At 38.7% G+C, this 19,511-nt stretch overlaps 1 protein-coding gene across 5 annotated transcripts in view; it reads right to left on the bottom strand.

Annotated features, from left to right (window-relative positions):
- Nucleotides 1–500: 500 nt before the first annotated feature.
- Nucleotides 501–19,511, bottom strand: part of l3mbtl3 (L3MBTL histone methyl-lysine binding protein 3) — an 83,212-nt gene continuing 64,201 nt past the window's right edge. For all 5 annotated transcript variants that reach the window (XM_072677125.1, XM_072677132.1, XM_072677140.1 and 2 more), the window contains exons 19-22: nt 16,996–17,093; nt 7,758–7,912; nt 6,592–6,654; nt 501–5,916 (exon numbers count right to left, since the gene is read on the bottom strand). In XM_072677125.1, coding sequence (XP_072533226.1) covers nt 5,773–5,916; nt 6,592–6,654; nt 7,758–7,912; nt 16,996–17,093 — 460 coding nt within the window. In that variant the 3' untranslated portion in view covers nt 501–5,772. The remainder of the gene's footprint in view (nt 5,917–6,591; nt 6,655–7,757; nt 7,913–16,995; nt 17,094–19,511) is intronic.

Below are 19,511 nucleotides of genomic sequence, written 5' to 3'. Positions count from 1 at the left end.
ACATCTAAAACACACTCTTTCTTTTTATGTGCAATTGTGCTGCACCGCTGGACTCATCTTTAGTTGTTGTTTTTTTGTAAGCAGGACACATTTCTGGCAGGCAGTTTGAGTTTTTACTGTCCCAAATCTACACCTGCCACATTCATATTATATATATATATGAGGGAAGAAAATAAAAAAAATGGGGGAAAAAAATAGTTATTTTGAGGAGAGGCACTACATAATCTCTCATCAATGATACACAAATCTTTGCACAGCTCTAAATGAACACTTGAAAACACGGCTAATAATATCTGACACTTCTGTGCATGTTGCCATCCTGGATAAACCCTATTAGCATTCATTATGACGTGTTAACAATGTAATAGCGTTTTAGTTATTTTCTGGGTGACTTATTCTTTTGCTAATTGCGGGAAATGTTGTCCCCTCAAGCGGCTGCAATATTTGTGGCCAAAAAGGACACTTCAATAATCAGTGAAAGAATGAACGAGCTGCATGTGTGTTATCACTGACCTTTTGGTCGTCGCATTTATTCATTTTCAAATGAAGTACAGTGGTTAAGTGTTGCTCAGCTCTGCTTATCAGCCGTAATGATCTCATTTCCACCCCACACACGCCCACTGCATACACACACACGACCTTCACATATTGAAACCCATGCTGTCTGAGGCTTTGAGGGGCCACAGTGCTGCACAGCTTGCAAAACACACCTGAATCAACCCAACAGAGAATTGTTATGGACGAAAAAATACATTTCATTTTCAAAAGCATGATGGAGTTTTGATTTCAGTTGGAGTTATGCAGATTTTACAAGGTAGCCCCCCCCTTCTGTTTTGATGCATTGCTAAGTAAGTTAAGCATGTGAACAGCTTTATGGGTTAAATTAAGTGGTTTAGAATGGGGAAAGTGATAAAATCTGTTGAACCTATCCAAACATCGCTTTTACTTATTAAATCAAAAACATGGCCAGCAAAACTGAGGACGCAGGCTGTAACAGTCCATTTCAGTGATTAGTCCACATCTGAAGCCCACACAGCATATGCACAACAGACACACACCAAAGGGAAAAGATTCATCATTTATAAATAAATAATAAATTGCCACATAACGCATACCTTATAGTAGGGTGCTCTGCTTCCTCTTGCTTTAAAACTAGGCAATACAAATATGACATTCATGTGTGCAGGGCAAATTAAAGACACCTTAGATCATGATTTCACGCAGTACAGGGTTTTCGCGGCAGCAAAGAGACAGAGACCGCCACAGAGAATCAAGCAACAAGTTCAGCCGGAGACCCAAATATGCCTAGGAGAAAATTTCTTTGCTCCTTCAGTTCAGTCCCAAACACACCCCAGCCCTTCTACAAATGCATTATTTGGGGGGAACAAGCTTCTAAAAACAGTAACACCAACAGTGTCTGCAAATAAAGTGGCAAGAGTCCTAGTGGACAACCTGTGGTTAAGAAAATAGCATCTGATTTACCCAGTTTCCCACTTTTACTCCACATACACCCAATTAGCCAAGGTATGTTTGGCTATGTGTTTTGTTTTTTATACTGGAGATACAATGCTAACGTAGCTAAACAAGTATTAAAACCTTTTTCGACACCAATTAGCGTGATGCTAACTGCCCACCTAAATCATGACACACTTGCTATAAAGCAAGTGAAGTAATCTCTAATAGACTTGCATATGTTGTTTGACATTACGTACTTGTCCCTAAAACTTGCACAATGCTAAGTACTAGGTAAAGAACACTTGGGGTGTATAAAAGTATGTGAGAGTCCCAGTTTAAAGCAACAGTTCAGCAAAAACAATGGCTAAAATACTAGTAGTAGTAGCTAGCGTCTTTAAGCCTGAATGTTCTACATATGTTCATTTAATTTAACAGACTTTTCAATATGCTAATGCGAGCTTATACTCCACAAATGACCACCACTGTTTATGTAGAAAAGGCTTTAAATGTCAGCGTGTACTAGTTTTGGCTATGTTAGATATTTAGCTAGCTGTTTGTTATGAACTGTATGCCATAGTGCTAGAAACGACACATTCAAATCAGTTAGACATTACTTTACAACTCCACATATTTGTGTTGATTAAGGCGTACACTCAGAACCATGCTAATTTGGTGTATATCGTTGCTGTCCAATAAAAAATATGTATCTCCAAAATGGGGACTTTACAGGAGAAGGCAAAACATTTCTTATATTTGAATGGACAAAGGTTTATTCCAAATAATTTAGAGCATTTCTATTGGTCTGTTCATCCAGAATTATTTACACAGTGTACATAGAAGCTACATGGTTCAAACCATCAAACCAATGGCCAAAAATGGAGATTTTCATTGGACAGTTCCCACTACTTGTTAACTACATTAACATTGCAGCTCCTGCACAAAACTGAAGCAAGCGTCAGTCAGCACGTCTTGGCTAATCAATTACATCAATTTGATGTAAAAAAAAATGTTTTTGTTGACATTATCCTCTAAAAATCTAATGCAGCTGTGAGACAATTCTGTGAAATCTAACTGAAGTCCTGCTAACAATGCAGACTCGTGTGCATGTTTAAAAGCTAACCCTGCTGCAGAATTAAGACAGCCTGCTCTTTGTTCAAGTATTTGAGGTTTTACGCTCCGAGCCATTTCTGTTCTAAGGCTCTCTCACTCTTATCTAGCCTGTACAGTCACACCCTACTGATAAATCGGACAGCTAGAACCATTCCCCCAAACGCACATTACATCCATGCTAACTATGACCTACTTTAAAGTTACTTTAAAGAAGGCTAATAAATTCCAATTCTTTAAAACTTCGCTACCTGTCAGGCCTTAATGAGCCGTTTTCTGGGTCGGCAACACATTTCTGTCGAGGACGAATGATGGCTGAATGACCTGCTGCTGCTTTGAATCCTAAGCTTTAAGTTTACACAGATTAAAAAGTCTACACTGTCTCTGTCTCCACTTATCCTAAATGTTGTTGATCTGCCAGGAAATGTTGGGTGTTGCACTGGAGCTTCGAGGCTAATGCACTGAACAAGCTTTGAAAAGCAGCACAAAACAAGATGCTAACTGAAAGCCAATTGTTCAGAAATCCCTAATAGCCTCGCTTATGTGGTTTCTGACACTGTATATATAGACACTGTGGTCTACAAACATCTGAGGAAGTTTGATACATAGCTACATAAGCCTCATAGCTCCAGACTAAAGGTGAAGAAGCACATGTGCCTTGGCGGATCAACAGCATTTGGAGGGGGGCAAGATAAATGTACATTTGAAATTCACCCTAGCTTTACCATTAATGCAGTAATGCTTAACACACAGTTGATTAACAACAGAGGCTTTCCAGCAACCACACTTATAACAAATGAACTTGCACCAGATACAAACAGCAAAGTACACTGAGAAGTGTTCTGAATTTATTTGATTCAAATGTGTAAATCACTGTCATGTGAATAATCTACATATATCAGCACTTACTTTGGGCAGTGTATATACATGTATATACATGTATATTATTATTATATGTATGTTTTAGTCATTTATTAAATGATACATCCCCATATCATAAAAATCCATTGAAATGACGTATGCAAATACTATTAAAAGTGTCCTTCCTTGTTGACTTCCAAGTTCATATAAATTAACTAGGCAGCCTGTTAGGTCACAACTAAAACAGTACATTAACATATATCCACTTATCCAGCCTACAGCATTTTAGCCCCGCCCACACACTCTAAAGTTACAAGGAGTTTAAGTCTAAGGGATAAAGTGAGGTTAAAAATGACTTTGTAGGAATGAACTTTGTCTGTTTGGAGTATACAGGCCTTTTAAACCAAGTAAATGTAATGCAGCACTCTGTAACCTTTTAGTGCTATTCCCCTTTGACTTGCTAACGTCAGAGACGGTGCAGAGCTTTTACAACTCCTTGCTTGTGGTCATTCTACAGTCAGATGAAGATGGCTTCAGTGCTTACGGAGAATTTCTGTGCTTTCTGGAGAACAAACGAGCTGTCGTCTATCTTACCCTGCCATGCTGTTGTTAAACTTCAGGATTATTTAGGATCGCTCATAGTTCTGCTTCAGAATCCTCATTCTTTCACTCTAGTAAACAATAAATCAATGATATGTATTACATGATCAATTCCATTACACCTTTCAGATCTGCATATCATTTCCATATTACTAAAACACAGTACTTAACAGTAGCGCAGCCTGAACTCCATCCTCTAGCAACGGTGTTGATCCTGCAGTAATAAGTATCTTTCCAAACAACCGAGCTGAGCAGAAGAACGAAAAACACAGGAAAACTTTATGGACAAAAGTATTGGGACACCTGCTCATTCATTCTGTCTTCCACAATCTTTTGTCTCTACTGTCCATGAAAGGCTTTCTACTAGATTTTGCATTCAGCGACAAGAGTATTAGTGAGGTCAGGATGTTGGACCATCCCCAACCCCCAGATTTTCCCAAGAGCATTGGATGGAGCACCATCATTCCAGAGAACACAGTTTCACAGCTCAATGTTGGGTGGCTGTATACCCCTCTAGCCCATGCCTGGCATTAGGCATGGTGCCTGCAAGCTGTGTGTGTGTGTGTGTACATTTGCTCATCTGTGTTTTGGTTGCAGCTTAAAGAAGCTGAAGGCATTCATTAGAAGGGGTGTCCACAAAGATGTGGGCATTTAGTGTATGTTTAAATCTTTTTAAAGCTCCAAAATGAAAAGTGTGAGTAACAGTAAAGCAGGCCGATCCAGGAACTGAATGAAACTGTTTAAAATTGGAAGCCAAATGTTAATGACTAAATGGGACTGAAAAGGAAGTTCACCTGTATGGAAATAAAGGAATCGGAATTTAAAAAGAGCAAAAATTAATTCAACATATACTCAAGCACATGAGTACTGTAGATTTGTCTTTTGGTAATGACTGTGCTGATGTATCTTTTCATATAATGTATACATTTGAATCAAGTAAAACCAACAGCTCATTTCTGCATGTGTATCTTCAGATTTAAGTATGGAACAGAATTATAAGCAAGGCGTTGCTGAAAGCTCATTATGGCTGTTTGAGGAACAAAAACACAGTGACTGTGCGATTCTTCAGTGCATGTGGCTTAAGTTAAATAAGGGCCCTCAGCGGAGAAGAAATGCAGAGAAGTGCGTAGCAGTGCTTCATCAGTGAAATCATCATCTTCATTCTAACTGAAGAAGATGCTAAAAAAGATGAACTGCTTTTACTCGACTCAACTGAATCATGGAAATTCGATGCATCACAAATTCAGTGGCAACATAAAGCTGTTGAAACACGTTCATAATGCATTTGTAATACCATAATAAGCGGTAAATATAAGCTGCTTTCATAAGAAAACCTTGGACATTTGTATTACTTTGGTTATTATTACTATTATTTCACACTGTTTGAAAATGCCAGCTGGTTTTTATGTTGTGTGAATATTTCAGAATGGATTCAAACTTTTGAAAGGTTACATTATCAGATTTTAAGCCACTGGCATATTTCTCTTTACGTTATAAAACTACTATGAGGTTTTCTTATAACAGTTAAAAGTAAAGGCTTATAATATCAAAGCCTATCTGATAGTAACGTGCTTTTTTGTATTCTCATTTATAATGCATTTTAATGCAGCGAGTATAGAAGCTTTATTCTCGCATTATGAATGTGTTTGTTCCCTCATAGAGCCCTTCAGGTCAAGCTAAGGCCTCATCCCAGGCCAGTGAGAGTCATTGGCCAGAGTCTGTTGTCCTAAGGCAACTGAAGATCCAACGTCAAAGTTCATTGCAGGCGGAGTTCTCTGCCGTTTTAAACATCAGAATGGAGTTGTAGATTTTGAGTGCTGGCCCCAACTTTATACTCAAAATCTTCACCAGGTCAGTCTGGGTCAGCAGCAGAAACGCCTCGCCATCAATTTGCTGGAAGAAACAACATATCAGTCAATAACACATTTATTGGTACATGCACTTGCCGGTTACTTTATGAAGGTTACCCTTCACTTTATTCTTCTCACTGGCCACTTTATTAGAAACACCTACTTTGTGTTTCCTCTCACTGGCCACTTCATTATAAACTACCATGTGCTTCCACTCACTGGCCACTTTAAAAGAAACCCCTACCGTGTTCTTCCACTCACTGGCCACTTTAATAAAAAAAACCCTCCCGTGTTCTTCCACTCACTGGCCATTTTATTAGAAACACCTACCTTGTGCTTTAACTCACTGGCCACTGTATTAGAAACACCTACCAAATGCCACTACACTTCACACAAACACTAATTTGAGTTACAGAAATTAAAAAACAAATCTAAAGTAAAGGTCAAAGATAAAGAGATAAGTGCAAAGACAATACTGAGTGTGTGTGTGTGTGTCTGTGTGTTCAGTTTCATATTATCTGTCAGTATCGATAAATAATGTAAAAAGAGAATAATAACAAAAGCACAAAAACACCAATCCAACAGAATTATTTAAACAGCTCCCTTTTGAGCCATATTGGATTTTTCGATGCTGCCAGCCGTGGTGAATGAGTGAAGAATGAGTGAAGACTCTGCTTTGAGCCCACACAGTGGTTCTGGTGAGAGCATAATTTATTACCTCCTCCCTGAAAGTGCGCACTTGCTCCCTACATCCCGGCAGGCCCTGGATGAACTCGGTCACCTGCGAATCAACAAGGAGGACACCCATGAGGGTACAGAATGAACTCAAATGCCTCTAGTTTACCTTGTTAAGCTGTCTGTACCCTTTCCTATACCTGGATAAAAGAGCATGAGTCAACCTTTCTAGCAAGTTACACCACATCCTATAACAACTTGTGAGAGTGAACCATAATCCTAAATTAGTAAACCATACAGGATCTGATCATCTGTCCTGACAATTTTGTGATATGTCTTCTTGTGTTCTAAAATGAACAGGAGCAAAGCTGTTTTATATGCATCCGTTTACCACATGTCCTCGATTTATCATCGGAAACTTTTAAATGAGCTTGAAGAAGCCGTGTCTCCTAAAGTCATTATCTTCACTGAGCACATTTACAGGTTGTAGTTGTTGTACACTGAGGAAGTCATTTTTAAAATTTATGTACCATTATGCAAATCTTCATTTTCTTCAGACGAGCAAGCTCAGAGAAGCGAAAGGCTCAGAAACAGTCTCTCAGAGCAAATGCTGTTACACGCTATACAGAATTTATTTGGTCGTCAAAGATTTCAAACACGTGTAGAGCTTGTGGTTTCTTAAGGCAATTCTATCATGATGAAAACGCAGCATTACTTTTGACCTATTTTTAAGAACTTACTCCACCATTCACGTTTTCTTTGGTGTTTCCACCAGCCAGGATGACAGATCTGCTTTATACGTCAACATCTAGACCTTTTTAATAAAAGTCAAAGATAACCATCTGTCTTCATCAAGTGTGGAGCTCCATAAACAGCTCAAACATCTGAGCTGAAATAAAGGCTCTCATTAACTCTGTCTGCGTCCAAATCCTGACTTACTTCAAACCTTTTCTGTATGCCTTCCCTGGTTTTGCCTGATCTGTAACTGATGGCCCTAGTAAATAATGGCTGAGCTGACTGGCAAACGGATCCACATGAGTTACAGATCTGGTAAAATGCAGACATTTAGCTTCTGGGATCTTCTTATTTTCCAGAATGATGAAATACGTCCGGATGTCACTGTTTGCTTGTTTTGTGCAAGCAAAAACAATCTCTTGTGCTTAGAGACATCAACAACGAGGCATAATAAAAATACTTTAAGTCTCATACCTCCTCCACGCTCCAGGTGGCCACTTTACTGGCTGTGATTCCAGCCACCGATGGGAGGAGCTTACTGTGCTGATCCCAGCACTGAGGCATGCTGGGAGATGGAGTGGAGAACGGCATAAACACGGACTGGTGCAGAGCCTGCTGCAGAGTCAACTCTGTGAGAGACAGACGAAGACAGAACAACAATTACAGTGTTGACTTGTAATTTTACACTACCTCTTTATAGGAACCCCCTGCCTTGTGCTCTCATTCACTTTATTAGAATCCTCTACCATGTGCTTCCACTCACTGGCCCCTTTATTAGAAACACCCACGATGTCTTTTCAATTCAAAATGAATTCTGGATAAAACTTCAACCAACTGATGTTATTTACAGAACCTGAAGAGCTTACTGCCTCAAAAACTGCCTCAGAAGTATTACACCACGCTATATCAGATAATGTTTGACTGAGTTTTGAGAAGTTTTCGGCCTAAACATTATTTTGTGGTGGAGGGATTCATGTAGGGCATTGTGCAGCAAAAAAAAACAAAACACATATTTACCACTACTTTACCATCATCTGTATTCCATTTAACACTCAGAAGACTCTGCATAGATTCAATGGTGGGTTTAGATAGTATATAAAATGAATGTATTTGTGTGATGGTGACTTCTGGTTCCTGTCAGCACCGCTGTAAAGACGTTAGAGTTGGCAAGTTTTCCTAGAGTAAGCAACATTTTTCACCAAACATTTTCATTTCATCTCCTGAATTTTAAAATGTCAGTGGATTTCTCCTAGAAATAATAGTAATACTACACAGGATATTGAAGTTTGAAGGCCATCTGGTGCTGTCGCTAGACTATTATTCTTATTAAGTCATCATCAAGTGTTTAATTAGTGAAGGCAGCAGTGACCCTGTTCACAGGCAATAACACCCATTCTTCTGAGCACCAGCTGATGTTTCTGCTAAAGTGAAGCCACACTATTTAACGCCACTGGGACACTGCTGGGACTGTGATGTTCATTTAGCTCCTCTCACTCCTGCCATATCTGTTTTTCTCAACACAGGCTCCTTGTACTGTCTTTAACATCCGCACCAGTGCTGCTAATTAATTCTGTTGTGTCTGTATATTTACAAAAAACCTGCTAACAAGACAGTTCGGAGTCTTGATAGAAGTCACGGTTTTAACACAAGGCAACTACTAAGTCATGCTGTAGTTTTGTATGAATGATTTCAACAGTAGAGAGAAATGACAGTAACAACAGCAGGCTTCTGAAAGCTTTTCGGATGTTTGTGTAGCGCAGTGAGGAGAGAGTAGATTCTGTCTATCATTTACTAAATTAGTGAATTTACGGAAAGAATGGACTTTCTATAATGGACACAAGCACAAACAATAGTCATGTAGGCACTGTCTGTGTTAGACTGACACTGACTTGTCACAACAGCCACTGGAATTACAACAGAAATCCATTCTCACTAAACCTCTGAGAGTCTCCCATCCTTTCCAATTCATTCTTTTGGTCTCATCCTCGTCAGGTTTCATTACAGGATATGTGAGAGTGTGTTTGTGTGTGTCAGGCCATCACTTTCAATCCCTGTAATTAAGTACCAGACTCACATAAGCTGAAATAATTTCTGACTCTGTTAAAAAAAAAAAACACCAACAAAAATGTTTCATTTAAATGTTAATTTTAGCCAATTATTGTGCCAGCTCTCGTCCACTGTTTCAGAGCCTTCAGATACTCAATGCGTAAAATAAATCACTTTCAAACATGCCAATATTTCTAGTCTTCTAATGACCTCGAGGCAGCTTCCTTTTAGCTTGCTTTTCTCAGATAATTGACTCTCTCTCATCAAAGACCTTCAGTCTGGAACAGTTTACCACCTTCTCTAAAACACTAAAAAGATGCGTTCGGAATTGCTTCCTATTGCAGAAATGTAGTAGTGTTGTTCAAAATCTCAACAAAACATGTCAACCCCTATATACTTAACAATCTAACACACATAACACATTGCAAAATTTAGTCTACAATTTCCAATGTGTACCATGATGCAATGCTGTGGTGCCTTACTACCGGCGAAGAAGAGAGTAAAAGTCTTTATAGGAAATTCTGTTCACTCTGCGGCTATCTTTGAAAACAGTTTGCAAACAGTTATTTTCAGCCACATAAGATCAGGCTCAGATACACAATACACAACTATGGCTCACGGACAACTCACTACGGACAAAAAACGCAAATATTTCTTTTTAACTCACACATACACTCACATACAGATAAATATGTACATAAGTATACATACTTATGTACAGTACCATATATATATATATATATATATATATATATATATATATATATATATATATATATATATATACAGACGCACTATTCCATCTGTATATTTACAGATGGAATAGTTATTTTACTTACTTCTTTTATTTCTATATTTATAAATATATCTATTTTTGCACTTTTGCACTTTATTTCACGGTTAAGTTAAGGTTTAGTTTAAGTTTAAATTTAGATCTTTATTGTATAGCTTTGATGTGGGCAGACTGTCTAAAAAGCATTTCACTGCAAGTTATACTGTGTATGACTATGTATGTGACAAATAAAATTTGAATTTGAATTTGATTTTTGAAACAGGCAGCACATGGCAATTAAACTGTTTATCAATTAATTGTCCCATTACTTTTGAGCCTGTAAAGGAATGTGTGAAAATTGTCTGTACTTACTAAACCGTTAATGCTGTATTTTTGATAAACTCTTTAAATCAGATGATATTTATTCTAGCACTGCTAAAACACTGTTTAGTACAGGGACAGAAGATTCTTTTCACATTGACTGTATGATTTTCTCTTTGTCCAGATTGTCCTTGTCAGTGTTTTTCTCCATCCTCCCCTGAGAAAACCTTTTGTTTAGTTTTTTTTAGTTGCCAGAAATCATTTGGCCTTCTTCGAAGACCTAGAATGTTCTAAAAGCTCCCCTCCACAAACAGCCATCATTGATATTCAATGACTGTTGTAACCTTTGAACTTTGTTGCAGGCTTGGACTTTCTTTAACAGCCTGGATGGCAAAGAAGACAAACGAATGGATCCTTGATCATATCGAGCTTCACTTCAGGCTCAAAGCACAAAGGACCAAACTAAAGCTTTGGACACAAAGAATAAATGGTTTATTGGAATGGACAGCTATGCTTGGACCAGCTGAAGGAGGAGGATGCCCAGCAACAAGATGGATGGACATAATCAGACAATTTATGAAACTATTAAGAAGTCTAAGTTGTCAGAATTTTTTCTTTAAGGGATCTTTAGTAAAGGCAATGTGTCTACAAATAACCATTAGAGTTCTTACATGGTTCTTTGTCTGTTTAAAGTGTTCTTCGTCTACTCTACAGGAGTACCTAAAGGGGTTCCACCATTGTTAGAAGTCAAAGAACACTCCATAGAACTCCCTTCGCTGGCCTTCGCATCCAGTTTGAGAGCTGTGGGCTGGTCATTTCATGCCCTTTATTCCATCCAGATCTCTTCAGACTGACCACAGGGTGATGGATGAGAATACACGGACAAACATGGGGCTGATCAATGCAATCAAAAGCATCTAAATTCTACACTGTATAGGATACAAGTGTATGTGTTGTATGTGTGAGATACAAGGGAAACTACAGGCTCTGGAAAATGTATGCATATACTTTTGAATGACTCTTGAATGTTCTCATAAAAATTATGTATTCAAATGTATTCCATTTCAGCACAGTGATAAATGAAAGTCATTTAAAAACATATTTAGACCCAAAATCCTGGTTCCCGCACCTCAGCTCAGAACAACGGGCTAAAGCTCTCTCCGTAAATTGAGTTAGCCTGAGACTAATCTGCACACAAAAGCGGCCTTCTCTCCACCATATCTATAATCTCCCGTTAGCTAAAGGTGTGACTGAATTAGCATACATCCTGTAGAAGGAATCCGATGAAGGGATAATTTGCTCTACTTTCACAGTGGCAGATGGCATTAAGGAGCAGAAAAAGAGAAAGAAACACACAGCAAGACCCACACAAATGGTCTGATATGAGTGATAAATAAATCCTACAATCACAGAGCACCTAAGGATCACTATTCATGAATAGGGCCTCCCTTAGCACTGAATTGTTCATGGCATGGAATCTACAACATGTTGGAAACATTACTTTAAGAATCTGGTCAATGTTGACATGAATGAATTACACAATTTCTGCAGATAGAAGTTCTATTATATATACCAAAGGTGTTCTACTGCATTCAGATCTGGGAAGGCCACTGGAGAACACTAAACTCATCATTATGTTCATGAAACCAGTCTCAGACGTCTTTTACTTTGTTACAATGTGCATCATCATGCTGGAAGTAGCCATTAGAAGATGCGTAAAAATGTATCCATGATGGGATGCACAGGATCAGCAGCAATTAGCATTAACATGCTCAAAGTGTGCCAAGAATTTATTCCCCATACCATTACACCACCTCCACCAGCCTTGACTGTTAACACAAGGCAGGTTGGGTCCATGGAATCATCATGCTGGTGACAAATTCTGACCCTACCATCTGTGCTTCAGCAGAAATAAAGATTAATCAGACCAGTCTATGTTTTTCCGGTGTTTAAGCCTGTCCAGTTTTGTTAAGCCTGTGTCCAGTGCAGCCTCAGCTTTCTGTTCTTGGCTGACAAAAGCAGAACATGGTGAGGCCTTTAGCTGTTGCAGCCTATTCACTTCAGCGTTGGATATGTTGTGCATTCGGAGATGCAACTGTACAGAGCGGTACCATTGTAGCAGTGAGTGTCATTTTATCATCTCTGTGTTCCAAACTTGGCAGATTTAGTTCATTTAAAGGTGTGACTGGTCTCTTAGTTAGCAGACCAAATAAGAGTACCAAGATCTTCACACAGCCCAGGTGAAAGATGTGTAAATGGATCAAATACAACTTGTCTCTCTTCTGCTAAGCAGATTTTCTGATGCTGTTTTGACATGTGGATGAGGTTTGGTCTTTGCTACACATACATACACATTAAATATATTATGTATTAATGCACTATGTTTTCAATATTTAATGAAAACTGTGGGTCATTCGAGGGCTTGGATTGCCAGTGATTTCACTCCGCTTGTTGTCATGGGAAAGCAAAGTTAAAGCACGGCCTGTTGCAGCATAATGTTTGAGTACAACATGGTTCTGTGTTATGAATGTGTCTGTGTTATTATCTGTAGTGAAGTAATGAGTTGAGGCAGGCTGCAGAAGTGTCTTTATTTGGGCAAATCCAGTACTCACAGTTAATGGAACAGGCAGGGGTCAAATGACGGGAAGGCAAGGCAAATCACTCCTCAGAAACTAACTAAAAAAGCAGAACAGCGGAAATCCAAAACAAACAGGAGAACATCAAACACAAACTGAGACAAAAGCCTATATATGTGGGTGGGAATGAGTCGGGCAAAAAGCTGCAGGTGTGAGTGAGCCAGAACTGGACGAGTCAATACAGATTCTCACCAACAGTTATTACAACCAAATGGATGGCAGAGAATCCCAGATTATTTACTTTTGACATTTTACCTGTATAACATGTGTGTATTATGTTTAACATGTCAGTGAGAATGCTACACGAACCACATCTTAATTTATATATATATATATATATATATATATATATATATATATATATATATATATATATATATATATATCTTAGTACATTTAAAATGACAGTAATGAGCTCATACATATGAAGTAATGTTTGGTAAAATAAAGCAACAAATAAACAATGGAAAAAATAATTTGTCATATTGTGTTGAAATGTAATGATTAATGGATCGAAAGAAATGCTGAAAAACTGTTTTACATTGATCTCCACAGAAAAGTTTTTTTCCTTCTTTTGTAAAGTTACAGGTTTTAGTTTTTGGCATGACAGCTTAGGGTTAACCCTAGAAGCACCAAGTGCCGGTCATTTGACCGCTGTGGCGTCTTACTAACAGAACAAGGCCTGTTTGACCTACATATACCTAGAAGCACAGATCATTTCCAGAAATCTTCATGACATTTACATAATTACTTAATTACATTATTTACATAAATTGTGTTTGGGGAGTTACATGCCATTTACCCCAGAGATCTGAGGAAAACTGTCCTAAAAACACATGAAACGTGAAAAAATTGGATTTTGATGGGTATAACAACTCTACAGAACACAGAAACCTACACACACACACAAGTTTCCAAGGAATGTTTAAAGTGTTTGGGTGCATGAATACATGGTATGTATGATATGCTACTTTATGATGTAAAGGAAAAAATAAATGACCAATACTACAGTTTTTACTTATTAACAAACTTATTAAAGTTGTCCAAAAGAGAATAAAGTGTGATAAAAGTGGTTTTGAGAAACATTTTGTCATCTACTTAAATGGCAAATAGCAAATAGGCCTACTGAAGACTTGTCAATTAATAACTGTTAATTAAATATGCTTACATGATTTATTCATACAGGATTAACTCAGGATGTTAGTTAGATGACTTGATAACATAAGACAAATAAAATATAAATAGATGTTAATATGAATTATAAGAAATATATCAATGTTCAAAACAAACAAATAGCAGGAACATAAGGAACAAAAATAAAAAATTACATTACTTTACTGTTATAGCTTCATGCTAATATTAGGGGGGAAAACCCTACCCTAACCTAACCCTAACCCTAGTCTTTAAACAAACAAAAATAAAAAAAAAATACTCAAATGTACTTTTAAAACATTACGCTGAATGACGGAGAGACTAATAAAACGTCCTAACTTCCTTAATCCCTTTAGATAGGGAAACAGAATTGAATGATGTGAAAAAGTTCCATCTAGTGATCATTCTATGTCAATAGTAGCTTCCCTGTAAAAAGACGCAGTGGCCTTTTGAGTATGAACATGAAAAAGTTCATAAGTATAAATAGGTAAAGTAGGTAAAACCAACACAATTCTGGTAGTCACAGTGGTCAGATGATCGGAGTTTAACAAGTATAAATCAGACAGGCACAACGCTTCTAGTGCTAATCTGTTGAGTGTGTGTACATGCTACAAGATTGCGTGTTCATACAAACATGTGGATTATTTAGCATGATGATGTAATCTTATGAACTGCCAACAGTCATGGCTACCGTGACACTCTTTGCACTCACTGTAAATCTGGCCATGTGTTTTATAAATCTTGCCCAAAGTGCAAGTGACTTAAAAGAACACTTGTTTACTCAAGGAGACTTCTGCCTGTGAATCGAGCTCACTGGACTGTCCAGCGCATTTTCCAATTGGCCGGCCAGTAGGTTAAACCAGGGTTGCCTGGGAAACTCTATTATTATTTCGAATTCTGGCCAAAGGCAGCTTTAGTGAAGCTCTATTGATGGAATATAATGAGTTGTGGCCTCGTGGCTGGAATTTCATCTACAGGCTCATTAGGGTATGAAGCCCTCCCCTCAAAGGACCAAGAGGAACAGTTTGATAGGTTAAGCAAACGACTTACAGAGAGAGAGGGAGGGAGAGAGAGAGAGAGAGAGAGAGAGAGAGAGAGAGAGAGAGAGAGAGAGAGAGAGAGAGAGGTAGAGAGAATAAGGAATAAGTCGGAGAATAGAAGGGGAAAAAATAGAAAAAAAGCACATTGAACAGTTAGGATGATAAGTAATCGAGCCGTCTGTCGAGGCTATGCTAATGTGTGATAAAAGAATGGTGTGCCAGGACTATGTGTGTGTATGTGTGAGTGAAAGCAGCAGGCTCCAAGCAAAGAAAACAAATGAGATTCCTCTGAAATGTCCGTCAGTGGGTGGGCAGAAGCAGAGAAAAGCCTCATCAAGGTTTTCCTTCTCGTTAAGAGACCAATTTCACTTCAATCCAATCAGCTGTGGAGGCTACCTGATCTGAAAACAGTTCCAGAACCTGATGACACCATCCTGTACGTCCCACAGCACAGTCGTCTAAACCCTTTCTCTAATAAATAAGCTCGCAATCTCTGGCATGCATGCTAATGTCGCCATGTGGAGAATATCAGCCTAGCATACCAACTGCTCAACAAAATCTGTGGCTAAGATTGATAGCTTTTTGGTTGCTCCTTTCTTTTTTATGCTACTATAGGGTAAGAAAATCTACACAGATCATGTTTAGTGTCTGACATTTGTTTCTTTGGTTGTCTTCCAAGCTACAAGGCAGCTAACAAGTGAATAACATGGTGCTAACTGCACACCTAAACCATGCCTGCATACCCAAAACAGGCCTACTTTTGGAGGCTGTAATTAAACAAAACGTATCGCTAAGCATGGGTGGGGTATTAATAGGGAGTTTGTCCCTCTTTGCTGCAGTCACAGCCCCTGGCAAGGCTTTACACTAGATACTGGAACACTGCTGTGAAGAGGATTTGATTAAGTTCAGCACCACCACAGCATTAGAGAGGTCAGGTACTGAGGTTGAAAGATTTGTTCGGTCACTCCAACTCTCGCCAAATGTGCTGGATAGGGCTCCATCATTACCATAGCCCAATCCATTTATTGGGCAACCTTAGTCTTATGTGTAACTGCTTCGGAGCACCCTGTTCTGTTGGTCAGGGCTTTTCTATGGAGATTATACAAGCTGTAACTGAATGCATGTGTCAGGAAAGGGTGTACTGAAAAGCAACTGGACATTTGTAGAGAACCAATGTGAAAGTGGAAGGAAAGCTCACTGCCAGCACAGTGGGGTTTGCACAGAGGTTTGTTTATATACAAGGGTCTTAATAAAAGTGAGATGTATTACAATAGAGCATTTCCTCTTTGTTAACTAAGCAATAAGGTAAAAGTTTTTTATTCAATGCAAAGATATTGAATGTGAAGACATGTTAAGTCATTCATGATCAGGTGTTAAATGAAGCTTAGAAAATACTTTAAAAAATACTGATAAATAAAATCTTATATATTTCTTCTGAAATCCACAATCAAATTTTTTTGTCTCATAATGCTAGTGAATACAGCCTGCTGCTCCAGAAACGACCACCAACCACCAATAGCATTCAGCCTGAGCATTGCTGCCTGGTGGAGCCGACACCACTAAGTTAAGACATCCTGCTTTGAGCAATCTTTCTTTGCTCGCAGAAAGCTGAGCAAAGTTTATTGACTGCATTACACCTTAGCTACAGCAAAGATTAATATGGCTTTGCCAGGTCATATGTTAGATAAAAGAAGACTGGTTGGTTAATGTGGTGGACATAAGACTTTAACTCCTTCACACAGTACCTTTGGATTCCACGGTGGACGACACCTCGCTCTCCATTTCCTCTTCGTGTGGGGGCTCCTCCACTTTGACCTTCCGCACCTTACACGGCCGACCAACCCTGAGACACGACAGAATTGATTGTCAGAGTGACATCTACACATGAAAACTCACGAGGAGTGAAAAAGGCAAAAAAGTTAAGAAACCAAGCCAATTCTGAGGTGATTCAATTGCTTTGACCCCACTGATTACCACTTACAGCTATAACTGCTGACAGTCCATCAAAATCAGCACATTAATAAGATGAAGACAGGAATAAGCTAAATAAGACTTTCTGCTGCCTCTGTCTGAATCAGACAATCAATTGATGACTGAATACACAACTTTAACTTACATTTTTTTGTTGCAGTTGTTGCTGCTATAAATAAGAATGTGCCTCAGATCTGGTTTGAATGAACGATTTTACTGAATAAGGACCTTTGTGTGCTGTAGTGAAGGTGAGGCGGGATTCTTTCTCTAGTTTCTCATTGCTGGAAACAACCCAGCCCAAAAAGCATACGAAAGACAGCGGATTCTTGCCAAGAACATTTTCTATTTGATGCACTGACGTCAAACGACGCACTGTACTTACACACAGCAAAACCACCAGCATTACTCCAACACTGATCCTTTCACTGTGTACTTCAGACAGAAGTAAGAAATCACACTGGTTTATGACATGAATCACATTACAGCGCATAGTGGAGCCACTCGGCAGAATTACTGCCAGCCGCGTCTTTACAGTCGGCACGTCTGTTTATTCCAGCTTTGACTAATGCTAAACAGTCTTATGGAAAGCCTCTCTGTTCTCCTGGCTGAGTATATTCTCACCTCTAAGTATTCGCAATATATTCTCACGTTTCTGCTGCTCTCCCAGGCAATATAGGGAACAAAAAAGCCTGGCGCCGCTAAATCTTATTTGAAAGTAATATAAATACTCTCAGAGTGTTCATGGCTATTTTTGGGACAAACGAGTAACAGCTTATTAAGGAGATTAACATCTCCAGTCTACCAAAACAAACTCTGTCTCAGACTTGGAGGAAATGGCGAATCAGCCGGGCAATAGTGTGCTTCATCTTGAATCACAACGTGTCCTCGAAGAGCTTATGCTTTTGGTTAACAGTCTGTTCATAGTAAAGTGTGTATGTGTGTGCCTTTAAAAGGAAACGTCTGAGGTTATGAAGTTTATATGTGAAAGGAAACTCTTTAGGAGTTTTCAGCAGGGCTTCAAGTTGGTCATGTTACAAACTCAATACTAAATGAAAAGGTTTCAATGAGGCACTATTTTTTTCCCACTTTGTCATAGGTTCTGTATAATAATATACATATATTACAATGTGATCATGTAATACAACACCATGTGTAATTATGTGCTATATGAATTATGTACTACATGTACATACTAATGCTATTTCCTCTTAACATCACAATAAACCTGGTGGCTCATAGACAGACACTAGTAGACATATTACCAGTCCTGCTGCTGCTTTCATTGCATAGGCTGTTCATATCACCTACCCAGTGAGTGGGTGGTTACAGTGTAATAACAGTGTAATAACAGTGTAATAGAGCGAGGATTCTGTCCTGCGAATCCACCATCATCTCTCATTAATTCTAATTGGACGTTTGCATTGGTAATGTGTGTTGATCAATCTAATGTGCTGTCAAACAAACCCTTATGTGAGCAAAGAGAGGCTACCAGCGGTTGACAGTCATGATCACAAACAGGAAGTTGAGATGCCTTGGCAAATATTAATTTTCACCACCACTAAATTATTAATCTAATTGGGTGTATGGATTTGTACCTATCGCTCCATTGTTTAGAAACATTTCAGCCCTTATTTACAAACAAGTCTTTTTCTACAATAAAGTACAGTGGCTAGGCAGAGCCATTATAGAAAAAAGGAAAGTTCATAAGACAGTCAGCTGGCTATTCTTGGCGTGAGACATTGACAGGTTGATGGAACACGTTTAGAGGAGAAAAAAGAACTTGTTTATTGTTTTATTTATCAAACCTCCCAACTGTGTGTGAATGTGAGTAATCACACAAATCATTCTGGGTCTCTGTTCCTTTTCCATTATCAGATTACAAATCCTCCCAAACTCAACAGAAGCAGCCAAGAGATATTACGCATGAGCAGCAGGCATCACCAGCCAAGCCATGAGTCACTCACATCTATGATTAACATCTACAAGTTCTTTAAGGTCAGCAGGCATCAAGAGCTGATCTTAAACCACAAAAGGGTGGTGTGACTGGCCAGGTTTCTCCAAAGACTTCCATTCAAAACAGTCAGCAGACATTAGGAGTCCAAAAGCTACAACAGAATCTAGTCAGGCCAACAGACATCACAAGTCAATCCTAAACTAGATCAAAATTCTGGCGGGCCATCAGGCAGATTTTTTTTTTAATTCAGTCAGCAGGCATTACGAGTTGATCTTGTGATTCCTATCTTGGAACATGTTTCTGGGGATTACAAGCCAATTTGTGATTCACAGGGCT

The sequence above is a fragment of the Salminus brasiliensis genome, chromosome 1 (genome assembly GCF_030463535.1).
Source record: "Salminus brasiliensis chromosome 1, fSalBra1.hap2, whole genome shotgun sequence".
In the NCBI taxonomy this organism is placed as follows: domain Eukaryota; kingdom Metazoa; phylum Chordata; class Actinopteri; order Characiformes; family Bryconidae; genus Salminus; species Salminus brasiliensis.
The sequence above is the reverse complement of the archived record's forward strand: the minus strand, read 5'-3'. Positions and strand labels throughout refer to the sequence as shown.